Raw genomic sequence first — 18639 nt, forward strand, 5'->3', positions numbered from 1 at the left:
AGTGCTTGGGGAAGTAGTTTCGCACAAGTGTTAATTGTCGTCTTAGCTTAGGCAATACGCTGATATGTAAGGAAGCTTACGTTCAGTTCTTCACCCTGCCACAGGATTGCCTGCACTGTTAGGCAAGTGACTTGCTCTGTGCTTCAGTTTTCTGCTTTTCCTATGCTTTTGCTGGCTCGGTCATATGGTAAGCTCTTTGATAAACAGTGCCCAAATGTGATAAAGGGCTGCTGTTCTAATAAAAATGCCAGTTTATAGAATTTTAATTTCCAGCTGCACAATTAAAACACTCCCATGTAAGGCAGAAATGCTGCTCGGAGCTCTTGCCACGATCTGGGATGGAATTTTGTTTTTGTCGTTGTCATACACTTAATCTTTCCAATTTATTCCCTGTCTGTTTAGGCCATCTTAGCCAAACTGGCTGTTTAAATAAAGTTTGCAACAGAACATCAATGGACCATTTAAGTCCTGAGGTGCCTTTTTGTCTTCAGGCTCTTTTTGAAGGTAATAAACTGCAGTATAACAGCTGTGTACTCCCAAGAGAGAGATTCTGGTTGAGACAAGATGAAACTTTCCGGGCAAATATGGGTGGTGCAATGAGAGATTCTGCAAGGCATTAATGCACAGGCTAGAATAATTTAGAGAGCGAAGAGAAGATATGAAGAGGAAAAGTAAAATCAACAAAATCAGTTTAACTGAACTGCATGTTTCTGTCATGTGGAGAATCATGCTCTGTTGTAACTCAGTTTGGCAGTATTTTTTAAATATGTGCATGCAGTAAGGAAATATCTCTGCACTGCAAATTGTGACCCTGGCCTTATGGTTTTATTGCCTGATCAGAGCGATTGGTTCGGCTGTCTGGGTGTCCCTCTTTTTGGTAATCCAGGCGAGTTTGCTTAGGGGGAGGCCTGGGAGAGAACAGTAAAGCATGGGGGGGGTAAGAAAATAGACTGTGTCTTCGGAGGCGGCAGTGTTGATCTTCTGTTTATTTTTCAGAAAAAAAGGCTTAGAGAAGATGTGAGGTAGTATTGAAAAACACACAGCTTTTCTTCAGTCAATTGCTGTGTACGAAAGGCAGCAATTGCTTCTGCCCTTTTTATTCCGTGTCTTGCTTGTCTGGCCAGAGAGGACAAAGTGGTCTCTTATTTGAAATAAGCCTATACTAAGTTCTTGAGCAGATTGCTGCAGTGTGTATTTTGGAGTCATTCCTCTAGTAAATGCATACCACCAGTACACTTCTTACAGGCCATACCCTCTCCTGTGTGATATAGGTGAGAGAACTACACAGTAGAGGTAGCTGAAAAGCTGCACTATGTTGGGTACGTCTACAGTGTAGCAGGAGAGGAATCTTGCTGAAGAATGCCCTGGTGAAAACAACAGCTGCTTGTGGCCATAGTTTGCTGGCAGGCTTTTTGCAACCTATGCCAAAAGTCTGATGAGGAGTTTAAACTGGTTGCTGAAACTTCTATTTGTCGCAAATTGAGTTAATTGCCCACAGACAGAAGAGCAAGTATGCTCAATAAAAACGAGGTAACATGGCACCGTATAGACGACTTGCCTGTGTGCAATGCAAGTGACACGGAGTAAAGCCAAGATTATAAATGCACTGTAAGAAACACGTCTAAGGCTGGCTGATCGCAAATCCTGAGATGCGTGTAAATGTTGAACCGCTCTAAAGCATAAAAATCTCATGAATTTCTGCCTCATCTGGCGTTTGACTGAGGGAGTTCCAGCAGTGCAGCACTGCTGCTTGCTGTGCCTGCAGTTGCAGGCCTTTTTGCTGTGTTGCATCTTGGTTAATGAAGCTTGGTACTTTAAAGATTAGATATCAAGATTAGATACACAGAATTGCATTCAGTAGTAACATGAGAATACACATGTGCAAAGCCTGTAAGGGCTGAGGGAAGGTAGTTTGCATTGTTGTTTTATCATTTTTTGGTACTGGCGTTTTTGGGGGCAGGCAAGACTGACTGTCTTGGTTCACAGTAACAAGCAGCTGACTCCACCAGTCTTACTCTTTCCTGGTTGTTCAGAAGTTCATGAGAGCAAAGGAAGCCTGTTCAAGTTTTTGTTTGCTGTTCACCCACTCTACACACAGGATTTTTTTGACATCTTTACTTCAAGAGTTGATATAGTAGATGCACGCTCTTTGCTCTACTGGAACTCTTCCTGTTATTTTTGGCTGTTTCAGCCTACACCTGATTGACAAGGTAGCAGCTTCATTAGTTTTTTTTATATTCGTTACAAGTCTGAATGTATCCTTTTCTTGGGTCCTTCACGCAATAAAGATATAATGCTAAACTTGATTCCTAAAGGCACCTGCTTGAGAAGTAATGAACAACAGAGAACTTGGTTCCCTAAGTTCCACTTTTTGGGTTCCTAGGCCTGGGTGTCAATCTTGCCTGTTCTTTACCAATAGTTCTTTAATTGACTTGTGTGGTGGGGTGTTTTTGTTTGTTTTTATTTAAACGTTCAATTCTGGTGTCTGAGTAGCTAACACCATTGACCAGTTTGTCTTCACAGCTCTATGGCTGAGAACTGAGGCTTAATGAGGTGAAGTAATTTACATTAAAGGAATTTGTAACAGTACTGGAAACTGGACATCTGTCCCAAGTCTCTCATGGTTTTATGCACAAGATCATCTTTTTATACTGTGTGTGTATTGCATACCCCATTTCCCCACCTTGAAAAAGTCAGCAGGACAAGAGATTAAACACAAGTTGAAACTATTTTAAATGGAAACCACAGAAACAGAAACTTCAGTAGAGCTGCAGTCCAATTTCTGAATCACAAGTGTTGAGGGTTTTTTTCAGTGTGTGCTAGATTTACGACTCTAAACAGGTCCTCAATTTGGGAATGCCTTGGTCTAAATGTAAGTAACTGAAAAATCATTTTGCATCATATGAAGTAGAAACTGATAGGGATTTTTTTTTGTCTGCTTTTATATTATTTTTTTTAATTGGGTAATATAACACTTATTGATGTTTTACACTAAGTTATTAATGTCCAGCACTTAAAATGATGTTGTCAAAAAGCAAAAGGTGCATATAGGAGATAGTAATTTATTTCTAAAATGTTTCAGTTTATGCAGGGATATGAAAACAATTTGTTTAAGGACTTTGTTGCAACTGTCAATCGGATCATTTAATTGCTTTCCTGTGGACAATCCCAGCATTTCACTAGAATGCTGTTGGTTTCAGGATCCTGCTATAGTCTGTGTACTTTATGGCAGTTTCCCTGGCTATTATTTTAACATCCAGTCTTTGTTTTTTGATGTACTTTTAATATCATTGTCAATTTTATTGTTTTGGCCCTTTTAAGTTCCTAGTTTTCTGCTCATCTTTTGCAGGACTGATAATGGGTGGCTTTTCAAAATATGAAAATGAAAGTGAAGCTGCAAAGTCTTAATTCTTTTCTTGTTTATATATAGAATTGGAAATGGTGGAACATAGACTATGTAGACCGACAGTTGATGGTATTATTATAATGCTCTTGTTGAAACTGCAGCTTTACCACCATAGGGGCGTTTACAGGTCTCTGTGTCACTTCATGATCTAGCCTGAACAGAGAAACAAGCCAGCCTTCCATGCCTGTAGGTTTGGATTTATGACCTTCCCTGGTCATGAAGAGAGCTCCCCTATTCCAGATGGGGCCTTGGCAAGAGGATGGTATATACAGGAATTTAATGTATTTTGGAAGATGAAGGTCTCCTTCTGTAGCTGAGTAAATTCATTACAAGAACATTGGTTTTATTTATTTATTTTAAATGCCTTCTGACTTCCATTTTCTTTCAATTGTTCACATACACATTTATACTAGAGTAATTCTGAAGTGATGTACTTAGTGAAAACTTCAGTACTTTTTGAGTTACTGCCTTACCCGCAGCATGGAAGTGAGACAGATCCAGCAAGACTTACAAGATACAAAAAGAGGCACTACCGTGGATTTCTTCGGCTGTGTGCCTGTCAGCTTTTGAAAAGCTGTGCAAAGTAGTGGAAAAAACCTTTCACTAAATCTTTTGAAGACAATGAAGAGCTATGATAAACCAAGCAACTTTGATGGATTGTAACAAGCAATGAATCAAGCAATTATATCCTTAGGTTACAAATCTGTTAAAGCAGTACTCACACAATTTACTCAATCCAGTATCTTTATGTTGAACTTTTAAAATATTGCTGTATGTTCATGTCTGTTTTCAAGAATCATGTCAATAAATACTTCGAAACTTCAGAAAATGATTTTTATAGATTAAATAACAAAGCTCTCTATAAGTCTGTAATATGTAAATACCACCTCATCCAATGTACGTTAGTAAAAGCAGACTGTGAGCTCTTTAGGGCAGAATCTATGCTTTCCTCTGTCTCTGAAGGACATATGTTTTAGTCTCCTCCTTTGGCTGGAGCCATGTTGCTATTGTCTTAATCTATTATTTGCATTAAAGAATATTCTTGACCTGTCAGGGAGTGCTTGAAATAAAAAAAAAAAAAAATTAGTTAGCATAGGTGTAAAAAAAATTGGTTTTGTATGAAATGTATACCAAACTCCCTCCTTTATGAAATCTTGTTTTCCACATCAGTTTTTTTTCCTGTCATTTTCTGATTCTGCTCTCTTAAGATATCTTTCCTACTTCATCAATCACATAAGCTGTTGCTCGTCACTGTTTCATCCATTAGAGGCATGGGAGGCACGTAGCCTTTGCATGCTTTGCTAAAGAGTCTGTAGAATTTCTAAGGGGGAAGAAATAATTTGCTTTCTTAAGAGTCAGATTCTCTAAAGGGTAAACTTTCATTAGGGACAAATGAGCAAACAATTTGGATATAAGGATGGCTTTATCTAGCCCTGAGCATGAACAACTGAATGCCTATTCCGTAGATGATGAGAAAACACTAAACTTGCTCTGGATTTGTCTTTAATTTTCTTCACACATGGTGTTTCAAGATTAAGGGGTTTTTAAATGAGTTCAGTGTTTGGCATTTTTAGTAAAACAGTATGTTCAGTATGCTGCTGTAAATTAAGGATGATGTTACAGGTGTGACAGAGCAGGTGCTAAGGTGTAATTTGATAATTTCCATGTTCCTGTTTTTATTTATTTTTATTTAGCATCCAAAGCTTGCTGACTGCCAGGAGCAGTGTGGAAGAGGGCCTCTGTAAGAGGTGTGGATTTTCTTTTTTCAAAATCATGTATAATTGCTTTCTCCTCAATAACTATCTCCAGTCCTTGTTTCCGGTTTTCATTGGTAAGCAGCACTGGCTGGAGCATTCAAATTACTTCAATCTGAATAATAGGGCAATTAGTAAGAGTCCTGGCAGTTTCAGTGGTGATATCTGATACGCTCTCTAGCAAGAGAAGGGATGCAAGTGCTGTCTGCTGCGTGCTGTGGTAGGAGATGATGCAGTTTTGTTTTGTAGGCAGCTCATCTTTCAGTGGTGATTTTTTTTTTTCTTCATAATTGTGGGCAGTAGGCGGCCTTTTTAAAAGTTAACTTCTTTTGATGTCTCTTGAAATTTTATGTAATGAAATCTCCTGGCTCACTTAGGGAGGCTTTTCGTTTGTAGCTGATGCTAGTGGTCACGCTTTTTTCAGGTCATCATGTAAAGTCTCCTGGTATGTCCGTCGGGGCTGTCTAGTGGGGTCATTCCCTCCAGTGTGTTGCTCTGTGACTTCTTCAGTCCAGATTTATGTCTTCATTTATTTGACTTCTACCACCATTTGCAAAGGCCTTCTCTTGCAATTTGGATCTGCTTTGGATGATTCACAGGACCAGTATGCAAAATATATGTGCCATGACCTGCTATGTTACAGCACAGTAATAGCGTCAAGACTTTTGTTGGTAACACAGAACTCATGATTTTGGGGATTAGTAACAAGAAATTGTAATAGGAACTAGGAGCCCAAGAGTAAATTGCGATGTCTCAGAATGTACTAGTTGAAATAGGGTGATGGTGAGCAGCTACTCTGATGGAGGACAGAAAGGTAAACACAAGACTAGAATGTATCAGGTAAAGTGTTTTATTTTTTATACAGATGAGAAATTAATACTGTTGCTTAAGGCAATGGGAAGATTTTTTGTCTGGAATACTGCACAGGTGTGGAACTCAAATGCATCAAATGGGGAACGAACACTAGAAAAGGAGATAAGATATTCAGAGTGGAATATAATTGTGTTTCAGTTTACTGTGAGAAGACATAGGCTGAAAATTACAGAAAGGTTTTAATCAGAGCAGAATAGGATTGTGAAACAGTCTTCCAGAAGGAGTAATCAAGACAAAAATCCCCTAACTTTATACTGGAGTGAGAAGCTGATTTTTTGTTGTGGTTCTTTTGTTTGTTAGTTTGGTTTCTTCTAAATAAACTAAGTAATGTGATACCTGGAATGGCAGGAAGCTGAACTCTGACTTAAGAAACCTCTTTGAGAACTATGTTTCTGTGGCCTTCTGCTTGTACCGTTCATCAAACTGGTGCAGACCTTTTTGTGGGTTGTAGATCATTGTTGATGGGGGAAAAAAAAATAGGTGAGGGTGTCACTGTAGTTTACAAATGAGTTCCTCTGAAATTTAGGCGTCTCTAATATTTGACCATTTTGTTTCTCGTGCCACATTTTACCAGACCCACACGGCTGCTGTCTGGCGCCACCTCCCAGGCTGGGGCCTCTCCAGGCAGCAGGTTGAGAAACCTGGTTAAATCATGAATCTGCGTTTCAGGCTGAAGCAGGAGGTGGATTGGGTGTGCCTGGATCAAGCATTTGTCTTCACTGAGTGTATATTATTTTCATCTTCTGTTAAGCATTTCTCTCCCTTGTGTCACTCAACTATACTCCAGCCAGTGATTAAAATGTGGCGTTCCAGCAGAGTAACAGCAATGGAACAATTTCACATTTTCCTTCCTTGATGAGCCCTTAGTTGTGTTAATGGAAGCCCTGACTAATATGGTGTGAATTAATCAGCATGTCTTCTGCTGCTATCACTGGTGAGTGCTTGCATGTGAAATGTTTCGTCTCAGGTGGTCCACCTGGCTTTCTCGGTTTCGAAAAATAAGATTTGAAAGTAATACAGCTCTTAAAAAGCAAACCAAAACAAACCCTAAAAAGCTACCAAAAAGAAGAAGAAAAACCAACTTTCTTTGAACAAATAAACAAAGATTGAAACTCCAGATTCTCTTGGTATGTGCATCTTTGGGAGCCATGTTGTGGAAAGTGTGATGTCACGGTGGTGGTCTGTATGCTGCTGAGGGTCACTGATCCGTGGAGTCTTGGACGGCATGGCTAAGCGCTTCGCTTCCTCTGTTGAAAAATCTCCTTTCCAAACACATGATGTAAGTAAGCTTGCTGTAACGGCTGGAAGGTGGAATCTGAATCCTTTTGGTACAGCTGAGCGGAGTTTGGTGAGCATGGAAAGAAAAACTTCAGTCCTCATAATGTATAGTTATGTATTTTTTGTACTGTCAGTGGAAATAAAAAACAAAACAAAACAAATGAAATTCATTTGTAAGAGACAAGGTCTCTCTCTATATGAGCAAGACTTAACTAGATATTCTGTTCGTCTATTTTGAACTAGTAAAAAGAATTTAATCAGTTTTTTCCAGCAGGCCTGACAGAAAATACTGTTTACTTGAGTGTCTAAAATCCAAACAAAAGTTGCTGTCCTGCCATTTTTTCTGATTCTCCCTTTCACAGTATTGTTAGTTCTGCGTGGGAAAATCGGATATATCAGATGGCAGCTCACAGAATATGTAGCATCTTTTTTCCTTCTCTGCCTCTGACTGAAAGCTGCCACTACTGAGGCACTAGGCAAAATTTAGTACGGATTGCATGCCTAAGTCCCATTCCCAAAGCACAGCTGATTGTCTTAGTAGAAAGCAGCTATACTGGCAGGTGCTCAGGCTGGCGATGTTGCTGGGGGGGAATGATATAGCACTGCCTGGCTGTGTGCTTGATGAATGTGTTCAGGACTTTGCTCTGATCTTTATTTTTCCTGGCAGGGTAAGAGTTAGAGAATTCAACAGTTGTTGGTTGTTGTTGGGGGTTTTTTTGGTTGGTTGGTTTTTTTTTTTAAAGTTACTCAGCTTTAGAAGAATGTAGCTAATTAAATTAATTATTTTACTGCCAGGGTTTACTATGGATCAGGGCTAAAACACCAGAAGTTTGAATGAGGCAATTAGCTCTGAAGGTTAGGATCAAGAGTGGTTATTAGGGCATTTGCTGTTGTGCAAGTTGTCGGCTAAAGAGGATGCCTTCCATTATACACACAGGCAAAACCTTAGGTGTTTTGCAAGAAGAGTCATTGACAGACCTGAGATGCCTGTCTGTTTTAATTGTTGCATTTCTCACTGCATGTCCTTATCCTTTTCATGCTCCCGGCAACTCGAGGCCTGTGCTCGTTATGTTAATGAATACCTCTTGTTTCCATGTAGAAGTTAGTTGTCGGCATTTCTCCTGTATTACAGTATATGTTTTCATTTAGACCCTATGTGGTTTCTGATGAATTACACAAATTCAGCCTATTCTAGTTGTAGCCCTAGTAAGCTATTTGCACATGTATATAGCTGAAATAATTTGTTTAAAAGTGTCCTGGTAAAAATCTTTTCCTGTTTTTATGAGCTACTACTAGTTTTCATTTTGGGGGAGTAAACAGAAGGTAGTGTTCATTTTTGTAAATCATCCTTCATTTTTCCAACTTAAAGTATATACAGTTGTCTTGTGTAAATAGCTTACTGTGCTATGTGTTGAGGGAAAATTACAGCTTCAGTAAAGGTAATCTCAAAAAACATGTTGCACTTTTTGTCTTTAACAGCACTTTCATGGACACATGAAGGCAAAGAAGAGTTAAACATCCTTTATTATCAGCTCTTTTTGTGAGGCATAAGAAACCTTTTACATTAATAAGTCAAACTCAAGTTTATAGTTTTCAAAAGTTGTTCTGTGATGAATGTTCAAAGAAATGAAACGTCTGTGCAAAATGAATTTGTGCATTTTATTTCCAAAGATAGAGTAAGATTTTAAGAATGTGGGGGGAAAAAAAGTTAGTGTCCTCCAGCTGCCATTTTTCCTTGGTGCTGTCAGTGTGAGAGGGCAAAGCCTTGTGCCACATATGCGCCTTGAAGACGTAACTGTCACCTGTGCCTGGGTGAGGACATGAAGGGTGGCATGAAGGCATCACTGATGTCCATGCCACCCTGGACTCCACAGAGCAGGAGGAGTAGTGTAGGGCAGCGTTCGGTGTTCCTCAATGATGTCCTTGTTTTGAATGGTAAGTCACCATCTGGTCTGATGTTTTAATAATTTTTTGTTTGTAACTTCCAATGTCCTTGGCCTTTCCCCATGAGACTCAAGGCCTCCCTGGCTTCAGGTAGGGTGATACTTGCAAGGAGCCATTCACAGGCTATTCGTACATTTTTCTGGAATAGCATTCCTTCCTTGCTGTCCACAGCCTTTTTACTTTGTTTCTAGCCTGCATGATTTCTACTTGTGTATTTTCCCCATGTCTGGATCTCAACAGCCGTTCCCTCATAGGAGGTTGGGGCTTTTTGTGGCAATTGTGGACTGTACAGCTATGACGGTTACCCTGTTGCGGGTGACATTCCTCAGTGAGTATTCATCCCTTGAAACAGAAAATGGAATTGTTTAGATCAAACAGAATTGTGTGTGTTAGCCTAAGTACATAGTTCCAGTTATTGGGGAATGTGGGAGGGAATAGATGCCAAACGTCAACCCATGGAGCTACTGTGCTAGAGAGGGTTTTTGCAGCCTGGTGCAGTAGTGTAAGATTGATAATGGGAAGGTGGTGCTGTGAACAGCACAGGCTGTCCCAGAGGCTGTCACTTTGCTCAGCACTGTTGAAAGCCATGGGGAAGATCAGTGGACTTGTAGGATGCTGCAACTGAATTTTGCATTTTTGTCACGTTATGTTAACTGGGAAATCCATGTAGGTTATGTAGCTTTCCCTCTGTTCTGTGCTGAAAAGGGGAAAACAATTGTGTATTCCGATTTTCTTGAAGCAAATTTAGGCATTCTTCTGTAGTATAAATCCTGTTAGCTCCTTTGGGAAGATAGGAAAAATTCTGGATGTAGACTAATAGTGCTGGAAAAAGTGGAGGTCTTGAAGTTTTCATAATGTGTTTCTTATGACACCAGTTGCTGCAGACCAAATATCACTGGGAAAATTGGAGAGGTGCTAGAGGAGAAAATAGTATTGCATGGGGGATAATGTCGGAATCTACGGTTCAAAACAGTACTTTTATGTAACATAGCATGATTCGTTTTTACGGGGAAAAAACACTTGAGGGAAGCTAATCAGGTTTCACACGTGTGGACACTCAGTTCAGTGCAGGCTAGTATAAAGCGGCAATGCCATGGAGCTGTGTTTCACAGTGACTGGTTCTGTTGAGCCTGTGCTTTGTGGAGCAGATTTGCGTTTGGGGTTTCTGTTGGAGCAGAGTTGAAACTGGGTTTGGTGTAATGAGTCAGTTTGACCTTGGAAAGAGTTGCGCACCCATTTTTTTTAATTTAAGATCATGCTGATACTAGCTGTGGGATGGCAGAATGATTCCTGAGGACACGTGCTGTACATGTCTTGGTTTTCATGTATAGTTTGGTTTGAGACTGCAAGGAACCATTATGATCCTCTAGGCTGTAAGGGAGTTTGCACACTGTAATTAGGGCTGTTAGCCCCAAAACTTATGTATGACTTAGCGAATGTGTTTCTGAAAGATAGCAAATCTTTATTCATACATTCTAGTAGATGAAGAGTCTGTTATATCCTTTGGTATTTTATTCCGGATCATATTTATTCTCCCTCTTAAAACACTTTGCCTTTTATTTCTACATTGAACACTGATTTCTAGCTACTAAATCCAGTCATGTCTGATTTTTGTTTTGTTGCTGAGAGATCTTCTGCTGTTTAGGTAATTGCGGGCTGTGGGCTTCTTTCTCTTCAATAAGTTGAGCCGGTTGAGCTCCATTAGGACTACTTTTTATTATTATTGTTTGTATGGCTACAGCACCTGACTGCCTAAGGCCCTGCTTACATTAAGTGTTAAGCCTGGGCTTGAGCTCTGGGCTTTGGCAGCAAGCCTGCTGCGCTGCTGCTGTTGAGATTGGAGCCTGACTGCTGCGTTCTCCTTTCTGTTCATGTGAGGCAGAGTCCAAGATCAGCTGTGCAGCAGGTCTGGTAGTGCTGCCGTCCAGGTAGTCCTGGAAACCTGCCTTCCAGGAATAGCAGTGATGAGGAGAGCGCCATTTGTTTCTGGAGTTCTCCTGCCTGTGAAGAAGGGATCTGTTCATGCAGTGTGTTGAGCCAGGGGAGAATTCAGCTTGCCAGGCTCACCCTCTGTGAACTGGTGAATTCAGGGCCTGGGTTGTGGGGTTCTCTCCTGAGCTTTAGTGCGCATGGTTCTCGTGAGTGATGGTGCACGCTTTCTGGATGCCTTTAGATGGGGGAAAAACAGTCTCCTGTGTGGCATGCTTAGGATCTGGACATAAACCCAGGAGATGACGCCTGACCTCAGATAAATGAGAGCGCCTAGCGAGACAGGATAATATGCGTCAGTGTATATCAGTCCGGTGCCCCAGCGTACTGATAGCCTGATAATTGTCAGTTTTCTGTAAGTGTAAGAGTAGCAGATTTCTTTTATTAAAAAAAAAAAAAAAAAAAAAAAAAAAGAGAGAGACAGCAGAGCTTAAAACCACATCCTTCAGAAGATACAAGTAGGTAATAGAGCTGGCATCCTTTATTGATGTAAGGCAGAAGTAGACTTGGTAAGTGAATGGCGAGTGGAAGGGATAGGCTATTAAAAAGAGAGTAAACAACTTGTGCTTGATATGGCAGAAAATGGAACCAGTGAAGAAGGGTGATGTGGTTGGAGGAAGAAGCTGGGAAAATGATTTTTGGAGTACTGTGTGAGTAGGACAAAATTGCGTTAGTTGGAACCAGAGAACGTGGATTGCAAAGCTTATGTTCCAGACCAGGTTTAACATTCAGTGTCATAAGATCAAAGTCCTGCTCTGAAAACATTCTCAATAAGCTTATGAACTTGTGTTCATCTCTACACTTCTGCTTTTCGTTGCTGATAACTGTAAATTACCCTTTTCCACCCCATGTGTCAGTTTGAGCAATAGGTAATAAGACTTCCTCCTGGGAGGAGACAGGATGCCTTCCAGGCTTGAATAGCTTTCCTCTTCCTAGCTTATATGTATGTAAATTAAAAAATATTGATTTTGGATGGTAGCTCTTGAGATACAAAGATAACCTAAAATGGTGTTTTCGTTGTATGATCCCATCTGATACAACGCATAGGATGAGCCATATGATGGGACCGGGGTTAAGTCTTCTCCCCAGCTTCTGGCATCTTTCTTCCAGCTTTCTTTGAGAAGATAAACAGTGATGCTGACAGGTTACGTATGTGAAGGCATTCACATTGCCTTAAGATATCCTCACCTGATGAATTCAGGGCCATCCAAGAAATTAGAAGAGACTCCCTTGGCTCCCGCATTAGACTTTTCTGTTTTCTTTTTTTTTTTTTTTTTTAAAAAAAGAAGCCTCTTTCACGTTACACATTGTCTTTTAGAAAAAAAAAGTTTCTCCATCTTTTAATGAGGAGAGATTGCTGCTGGATTTCAGATTGAGGGACGTCCTGTCCTCGGAAGAGTTACGAAGGTGCTGGTCTGCAGCTAACTTGCTGCTGCAGGGTGAGTGCACAGTAGGGAAATGCTTCATGTCTGCTAACAAAGTACTAAATTGTGATTTTTCTTCTGAATCTTGCTATCAAGGACATTACAAAAGCAGAGTGGGAATTCCCAGCCAAAGGGAGCCATTTCAGTTGGTAGCTAACAAGATCCTACAGACATCAAAAAATAAATGAGGTTCCCTGCTCCAATTACCGCAACTGCCATAGAGCTTCAAAGAGGTCACAGGTGTGGAAATTGGAGGACTCTTAATGGAGACTGAGATAAAAAGGGACTCTCTAAAGCCTTGGATGTAAGTTTCTGATCTGAAGAGTGGTGAGTAATGCAATTGCTAGGAGGTATCTTTGGCTTTGCCTGGAGCATGCTAACAAGCAATCAAAACGCTTGCCCACAGCCAAACTGTTCTTTCCCTTTCCACTCTTTAGAATAATAAAAGCATTACACACAAACCCCACTGTTAATGCAACATGTGGGTGAAGTTCCAGGCTATTGTGTATAAAACTCTCAGTCTTAATTCCAGCAGTAATTATAACTTGTTCCTCTCTCCCCTGTTGTATGGTGACACCACAGGAAATGCTGTGAAGTTCTCTGTTTGTGCATGTGTTAACTTAGGCTGAGTGTAAGAACAGAGTCTATCTAATCTCTTGATTTTTTTTTTTTCTTTACCTGTCAAAATCTCAGCTGTGATACTGTGCAATTGGAAACTTTTTGCATTTAACTTCAATGTTTTGTTTGTCTTCAGTTCTGTTAAGAGCTGGTTCTACTGCTCATGGATATTTTGCTACTTTTCTGTTTATAATGCAATCTGACATTTGTTTTCCTCTTTCTCTTGAGGCTGATTTTGTTCAAATTAGAGATTTCCTTCAACACATGTTTTCTCATTTTCTAGTCTGCCGTTTTTGAGGCCCTCAGCAGTTTAGGCTATGAGGTCCTGCCCTTGTCTATACTTGATAGAAAAAGCATGGTGAATACCACTAAAAATTCATCATTTGCTGCCAGCTATCTGTGGTAACCTTGATATCTCCTGTTTGAACAGAAGGGATCCAGCAATTATTGCTGAATATAAATGAGTTTTTAGCATTGCCTTTGTATGCAGGGTGTGAGAAAGTCCAAGGCTTTTTATTTATGCTGGTATATTACGCCATATAATTGCATCTGTCTTTTGATCTGTGGTATGAACTAGTTCCATTGAAAACATGTTTTCTATTTTTAAATCAGCTGTCTTGAACTGAGTTCTTGAATCATTCTGCTTTTTGGTCTTGTTTTTGTGTAGATTTTCCATATTGTGCTGGGTTTATTATAATTGTCGACATGTTGGTTTTGAGTTTTTTTTCCTTTACTGTTTTTTTTTCTCTATTTTGTATAAATCTCTTGATGTTTTATGTTACAGTGTTGTGTTTATCCAGATTGAGTAAGTAAGTTATCTCATAATATCTGAGCATCTCACAGTTCAGAAACATGTGATGGTGAAGTGCTATTAGCCACTGTCCGAAAGGGAGAGTGGAGATTTGGAGGCCTTAAGTGTGGTGTTTCTGTACTTGACTTGACTGAACAGTCTGTGTTCAGCGATGGCTGGACTGGAAGCCCAGGGCTCCATCTATGGTCAGTAGGGATAGAGAAACATCTCCTTGAAACTTGGATCATAGGCGGGATGATCTCTGCAGGCCCTTGTTTTTCTCCACTGACCAGCAGCTGAGTCTAAATTCTGAATTTGAGTGCGTAAATTGCAAATCTGAGGTTAAATGGGATTACTGAGGCCCAAGTGACTTTTCCAAGGAGTGTCGTGTTCTCCTTGTCTTTTCTGTGGCTCTTGTGATGCTCACAAAAAACATGAGCTGTGCTACCAGCAAGCTGTCCCGATGCCTGAGTAGCACTGCAGGGCTTCCTTGTGTTCCCCAACCCGAAGTCATTTGCTGTTCTCTTCTGTTGCGCTTGGTGTCTGGTCTGTACAGCAGCTTCTGTGGTAGAGCCCTGGTCTGCGCTGAGGGCTCCTCTGTGTCATAAAAGTAGTAAACATGGCACATCTTATATTTTACTACAAAAGTAGTAAAAATGGCACATACTAAGTTTGGCAGAGCGGGAAAATGCCAGAAATTCCAAGCATTTGTTTCATGCCCCATCCATTAGATGGTCCTCCTCCAGTTAAGACTCTTGCCTTGTCCTTCCTGCAGTTGTAATGAGTGTTGAGAGGGCATTTGTGCATGCGTTTGTCTTCCTTTGCAGTGGTTCTGTTTGGGGTGTGTGCTTGCTGGGTTTTTTTAATCAGTTCGTGTTGATTCTTATCGTGTGTTTGTATAATAGTTTGGGGTTGATGTAATCATTGTTACATGTATTTCATTAAGAGATGTATGTGTGCGTGTACTTAGGTGTTTGCATAATTCATGAAGTCAAGTATGTTCACATACCCCTTGTTAGCACATGAGTGCATGTAGTAAGTACGTACTTCTCTTCTCCGTATCAGTGGCTCACTGGGAAAGGTGCACTGTATTTATTTGGCATGTATATATGTAAAAAAACCCCACAAGCTCTACCATTTATTTTCTTTCTTCTACACCCACCCTAAAAACGTAAAGAAAAACACACACTTCTGCTAGGGTTCTAGGATAGTTTATTTTTTCATTCAGCCATTAGTTTATTCGTTCAGGAGTTGTACACTGGAAAAAAAGTGCATCCATTAGACAGTGAGGGCTTTATTTATGAGGGGGGTGGTGTTTCAAAGGGGAGGCTGTCAAGTCCCAAAAGAGCCTTTCATGGTGTATTCTCAGCGTGCTTCTGAGGCCACTGCTCTGCTCATCAGGAGGAGAGGCAGAAATGTGGGCTTTACAGAGCAACTGTGTGTTTCACTGGTCCCTGTGCTCACTGACGTTTATTTACATATTGGGAGAGTAAATGGGTAGAACAGATGGCAACCAGACATTTGGTGGTTCTGTTCCCGTATGCTCCTCGGGGGTCTTGCATTCAGTTTTTGCAAAAAGCTTGTCTTATAGTGAGGAGAAAAAACCCAGGAGCCCGTTCACAACTGTGAAACGCTTGTTGGGTTTTTGCTATAGTGACTGATTAAAGCATTTAGTAAAATGTGAAATAATTACAAGGTTCGTTTTAGAAGTCCGGATACTTGTTCCTTAGGCTAAGTGCATTGGTGTGTCCGTCTCTCTCTTTTTAGTATTATTTCTTATTTTCACCACTGGAGTGAATGCGTTTAGATTTGAAGGCAGCAATCTCTTCCTTCTACAAACTGATTTTGGAAAGTACAGGTCTATTTACACAGGTCTTGGATACCTTTCGGCCTTTTCTTCAAATATTGTAACTCATTTGTGCTCCTGTAAAAACACAAGATCTGAAAACTTTGCAGGATTTTCCAAGATATTTAATATATGTTTCTTCACTATTTACTGTTAAGAAGCAGGAGATTTACTTCCATACCAAGTTGAATTTTTTTCTTACTTTCTTTGTACACACTGGAATGTTGGAGCAGGGCTGTTCCAGGGTGCTAGGCAGCTTGCTTGAGTGGTTTGGGTTGTTTCGGTTTTTTTTCCAATGTGTGCATGTTGTTTGTTTTACAGAAGTGATAATTAAAGCACTTCTCCTGAGCAAAACCGTAATATAAAATAGACATTTGGAAAATACGTTAAAAGGGGAGGTGCAAGTCAGGTTTCGAACGTGTAAAACTCTCAACCTGCACATTGTTCCTTCCTGTAAAGCAGCCAGGTGTTTCTCAGTAAAGTGGGGAGAAATCAAATGAAAATTGAAGAGCTTGACCTTTTGCACAGCATGCCAAATCAGCAGCTCTAAGTTTGTGACATGATGAATTCCAATGACTTATTGGTAAACACATGAAACTGCCTAGCATTTGTAGGAGAACCTGTCAAATAATGTAAATACCAGACCTCAGTTAGCCTCACCTACAAATGTGGAATCTCCTAGTACTAGATAAAGTCTGTAAAGCAAACCTTTCTGTAATAAAAGGTCAATGGTGAACTAGTTCGCTTTGAACTAAGATAGTTTTCAAAAGTAAAAGTAGAATTACTGATCCTCCATGGGTTAATTGACTCAGATTTTGCCAAGTATTTTCTAGTGCCCTTCTTATTAAATAATGTCTTTTAAAAAGACAAAACTAGGAAGCCATGCCACGCTCTGCAGGGAGGCTTACCACAGTAAAGTAGTAGCATGGAAAGTGAAAATGGTAAATGTCAAGAAAGAAACACTATCTTCTTGAGACACATTTAGAAAGTTGATCATTAACAAAAAATAAAGTGGAAACTTGCTACTTTTCTGTAGGCCATGCTGCACAAATATTATGTTAGGATTAGTTTAAATGAAGATAATTGCCGAACTAGTAGATTTTTGGCAGTATGTTCCGCAGCCCACGTGAAATACAGAAAATTGTTTCGAAGTAGGAGTTTTCAGCCAGAGTATATTGATAGTGTGCGTGGTTAATGAAGCTGCTACGTCTCACTCAATATGTGACAATGTTTCTGTGATATATGCAGCAGTTCTCTTAAATACTTTGTGAGGCACTTTGGAATCCTTTGAGATCAAAATTAAATACAAGCCTGTTATTAAATAGGACCTAACTTCCTCCTCTTTTTTTTTATATAGGGTATTGCTGGTTTTAGGAAATGTATTTCTAAACTGAGCCCACCATCGCAGTGCAATTACCGAGTAAATCACATCCTAGATAGTCTTTGCTTTTTTTTCCCCCGATAAAATAACATAGTTTAAATATCTTTTCCAGTGGTTTGCAGCCAGATGCAAAGTCAGCTAAAAAAGATTTCTTCAGAAAGATTTCTTTTCTACATCATTATGTAACTAAAAGTAGCTGTTGTAAATACTGCAGAATTTCATGGCAGTCTTGAAAGCCATGGCTTCTGTGTCCTGGTTCCTTCCCTTAGGAGCAGATGATGGCAGCTTAGATGCTCACATATTCTTTATGGTTCAGAGCTGGATAAGCATTAACCAAATAACTAATTCAGTAACAGCAGGACTCACGAAAAGTGAACTGGTAAAATACAGTAACTATTTTTGGCAGAGTATGGCAGACTCTGTGTTCTTTAAATAAAAAAAAAAAAAAGAAAGAAAAAAAAAGTTACGGGTGTATGTGTTGTTGAGTCCTCAAATGCTAATCCATATGTGGTCATTTGTATCTCTGAAGGGTTTTGGTTTTGTTTTTTCTTCTTTGACAGACTGATGTCTTGGTGTTGAGCTGCGATCTGATCACAGATGTTGATTTATATAAAGTTGTGGATCTCTTTCGGACACATGATGCTACTCTCTCCATGTTGATGAAGAAAACTCATGAACCCACAGAAGTGGTACCAGGACAGAAAGGGAAAAAAAAGCCAGGTATGTAGATAGGAATACATATATTTATTAATAAATGATAGAGAAACCACTGGTATGTATGATATGTTTAGTTATCAATCCCAGAGCGAAAGAACTAAAAAAGGTACAGATACCCTATTTTTCCTCAGATTCCCTGGTGGGGGTGTGACTTGTTTTTTTCCAGCTCAGAATTAAGTATTAGACTCGTGTAATCTTGCAGGCTCTGATCCAAAGCTCACAAGAGTTAAGGGAAAAGCTCCAGGTGACTTCAGTGAGTTTTGGATCAAACCCTAAATTTTTGTTACATATGAACATTAAAACCGTTAGTTTTTTCAAGAGTACTAAGCATCAGCCAGATTATAGCTGGGAATTTTACCGTTGACTGTAGGGACCAGCGTTAGATGGGTAACGAATACTTCTAGAAATTCTCTCCTCTCATGGTATGTACTGAATTAGTCTTCTGAGATCACATCCAGGAGCCCTTTGTTAGGCAAAACTCCCACTGATTTCAAGGACTTGGTTAGATGCTTATCTTGTCCCTCTTACCATAATATCTTAGTTACTGCCTTGTAATCTTTAATGTATCTATTCTCACAACACTGCTGTAAGGCAGGGCAGGGCTATTATCCCCATTTTA

General features: G+C 39.9%; 1 protein-coding gene across 9 annotated transcripts in view; it reads left to right on the plus strand.

Annotated features, from left to right (window-relative positions):
- The window catches only part of EIF2B3 (eukaryotic translation initiation factor 2B subunit gamma), a 108525-nt gene that overhangs the window by 3901 nt on the left and 85985 nt on the right, over positions 1–18639 (plus strand). For all 9 annotated transcript variants that reach the window (XR_015698815.1, XR_015698817.1, XR_015698816.1 and 6 more), the window contains exon 4: positions 17864–18023. Coding sequence is in view for 2 of the 9 variants with exons in the window: in XM_087732105.1 (XP_087588231.1) it covers positions 17864–18023 (160 nt within the window). In the remaining 7 variants the exon portion in view is untranslated. The remainder of the gene's footprint in view (positions 1–17863; positions 18024–18639) is intronic.

The sequence above is a fragment of the Nipponia nippon genome, unplaced genomic scaffold (genome assembly GCF_047370975.1).
Source record: "Nipponia nippon isolate SJK-2023a ecotype South Korea unplaced genomic scaffold, ASM4737097v1 scaffold_5, whole genome shotgun sequence".
Classification (NCBI taxonomy): Eukaryota; Metazoa; Chordata; class Aves; order Pelecaniformes; family Threskiornithidae; genus Nipponia; species Nipponia nippon.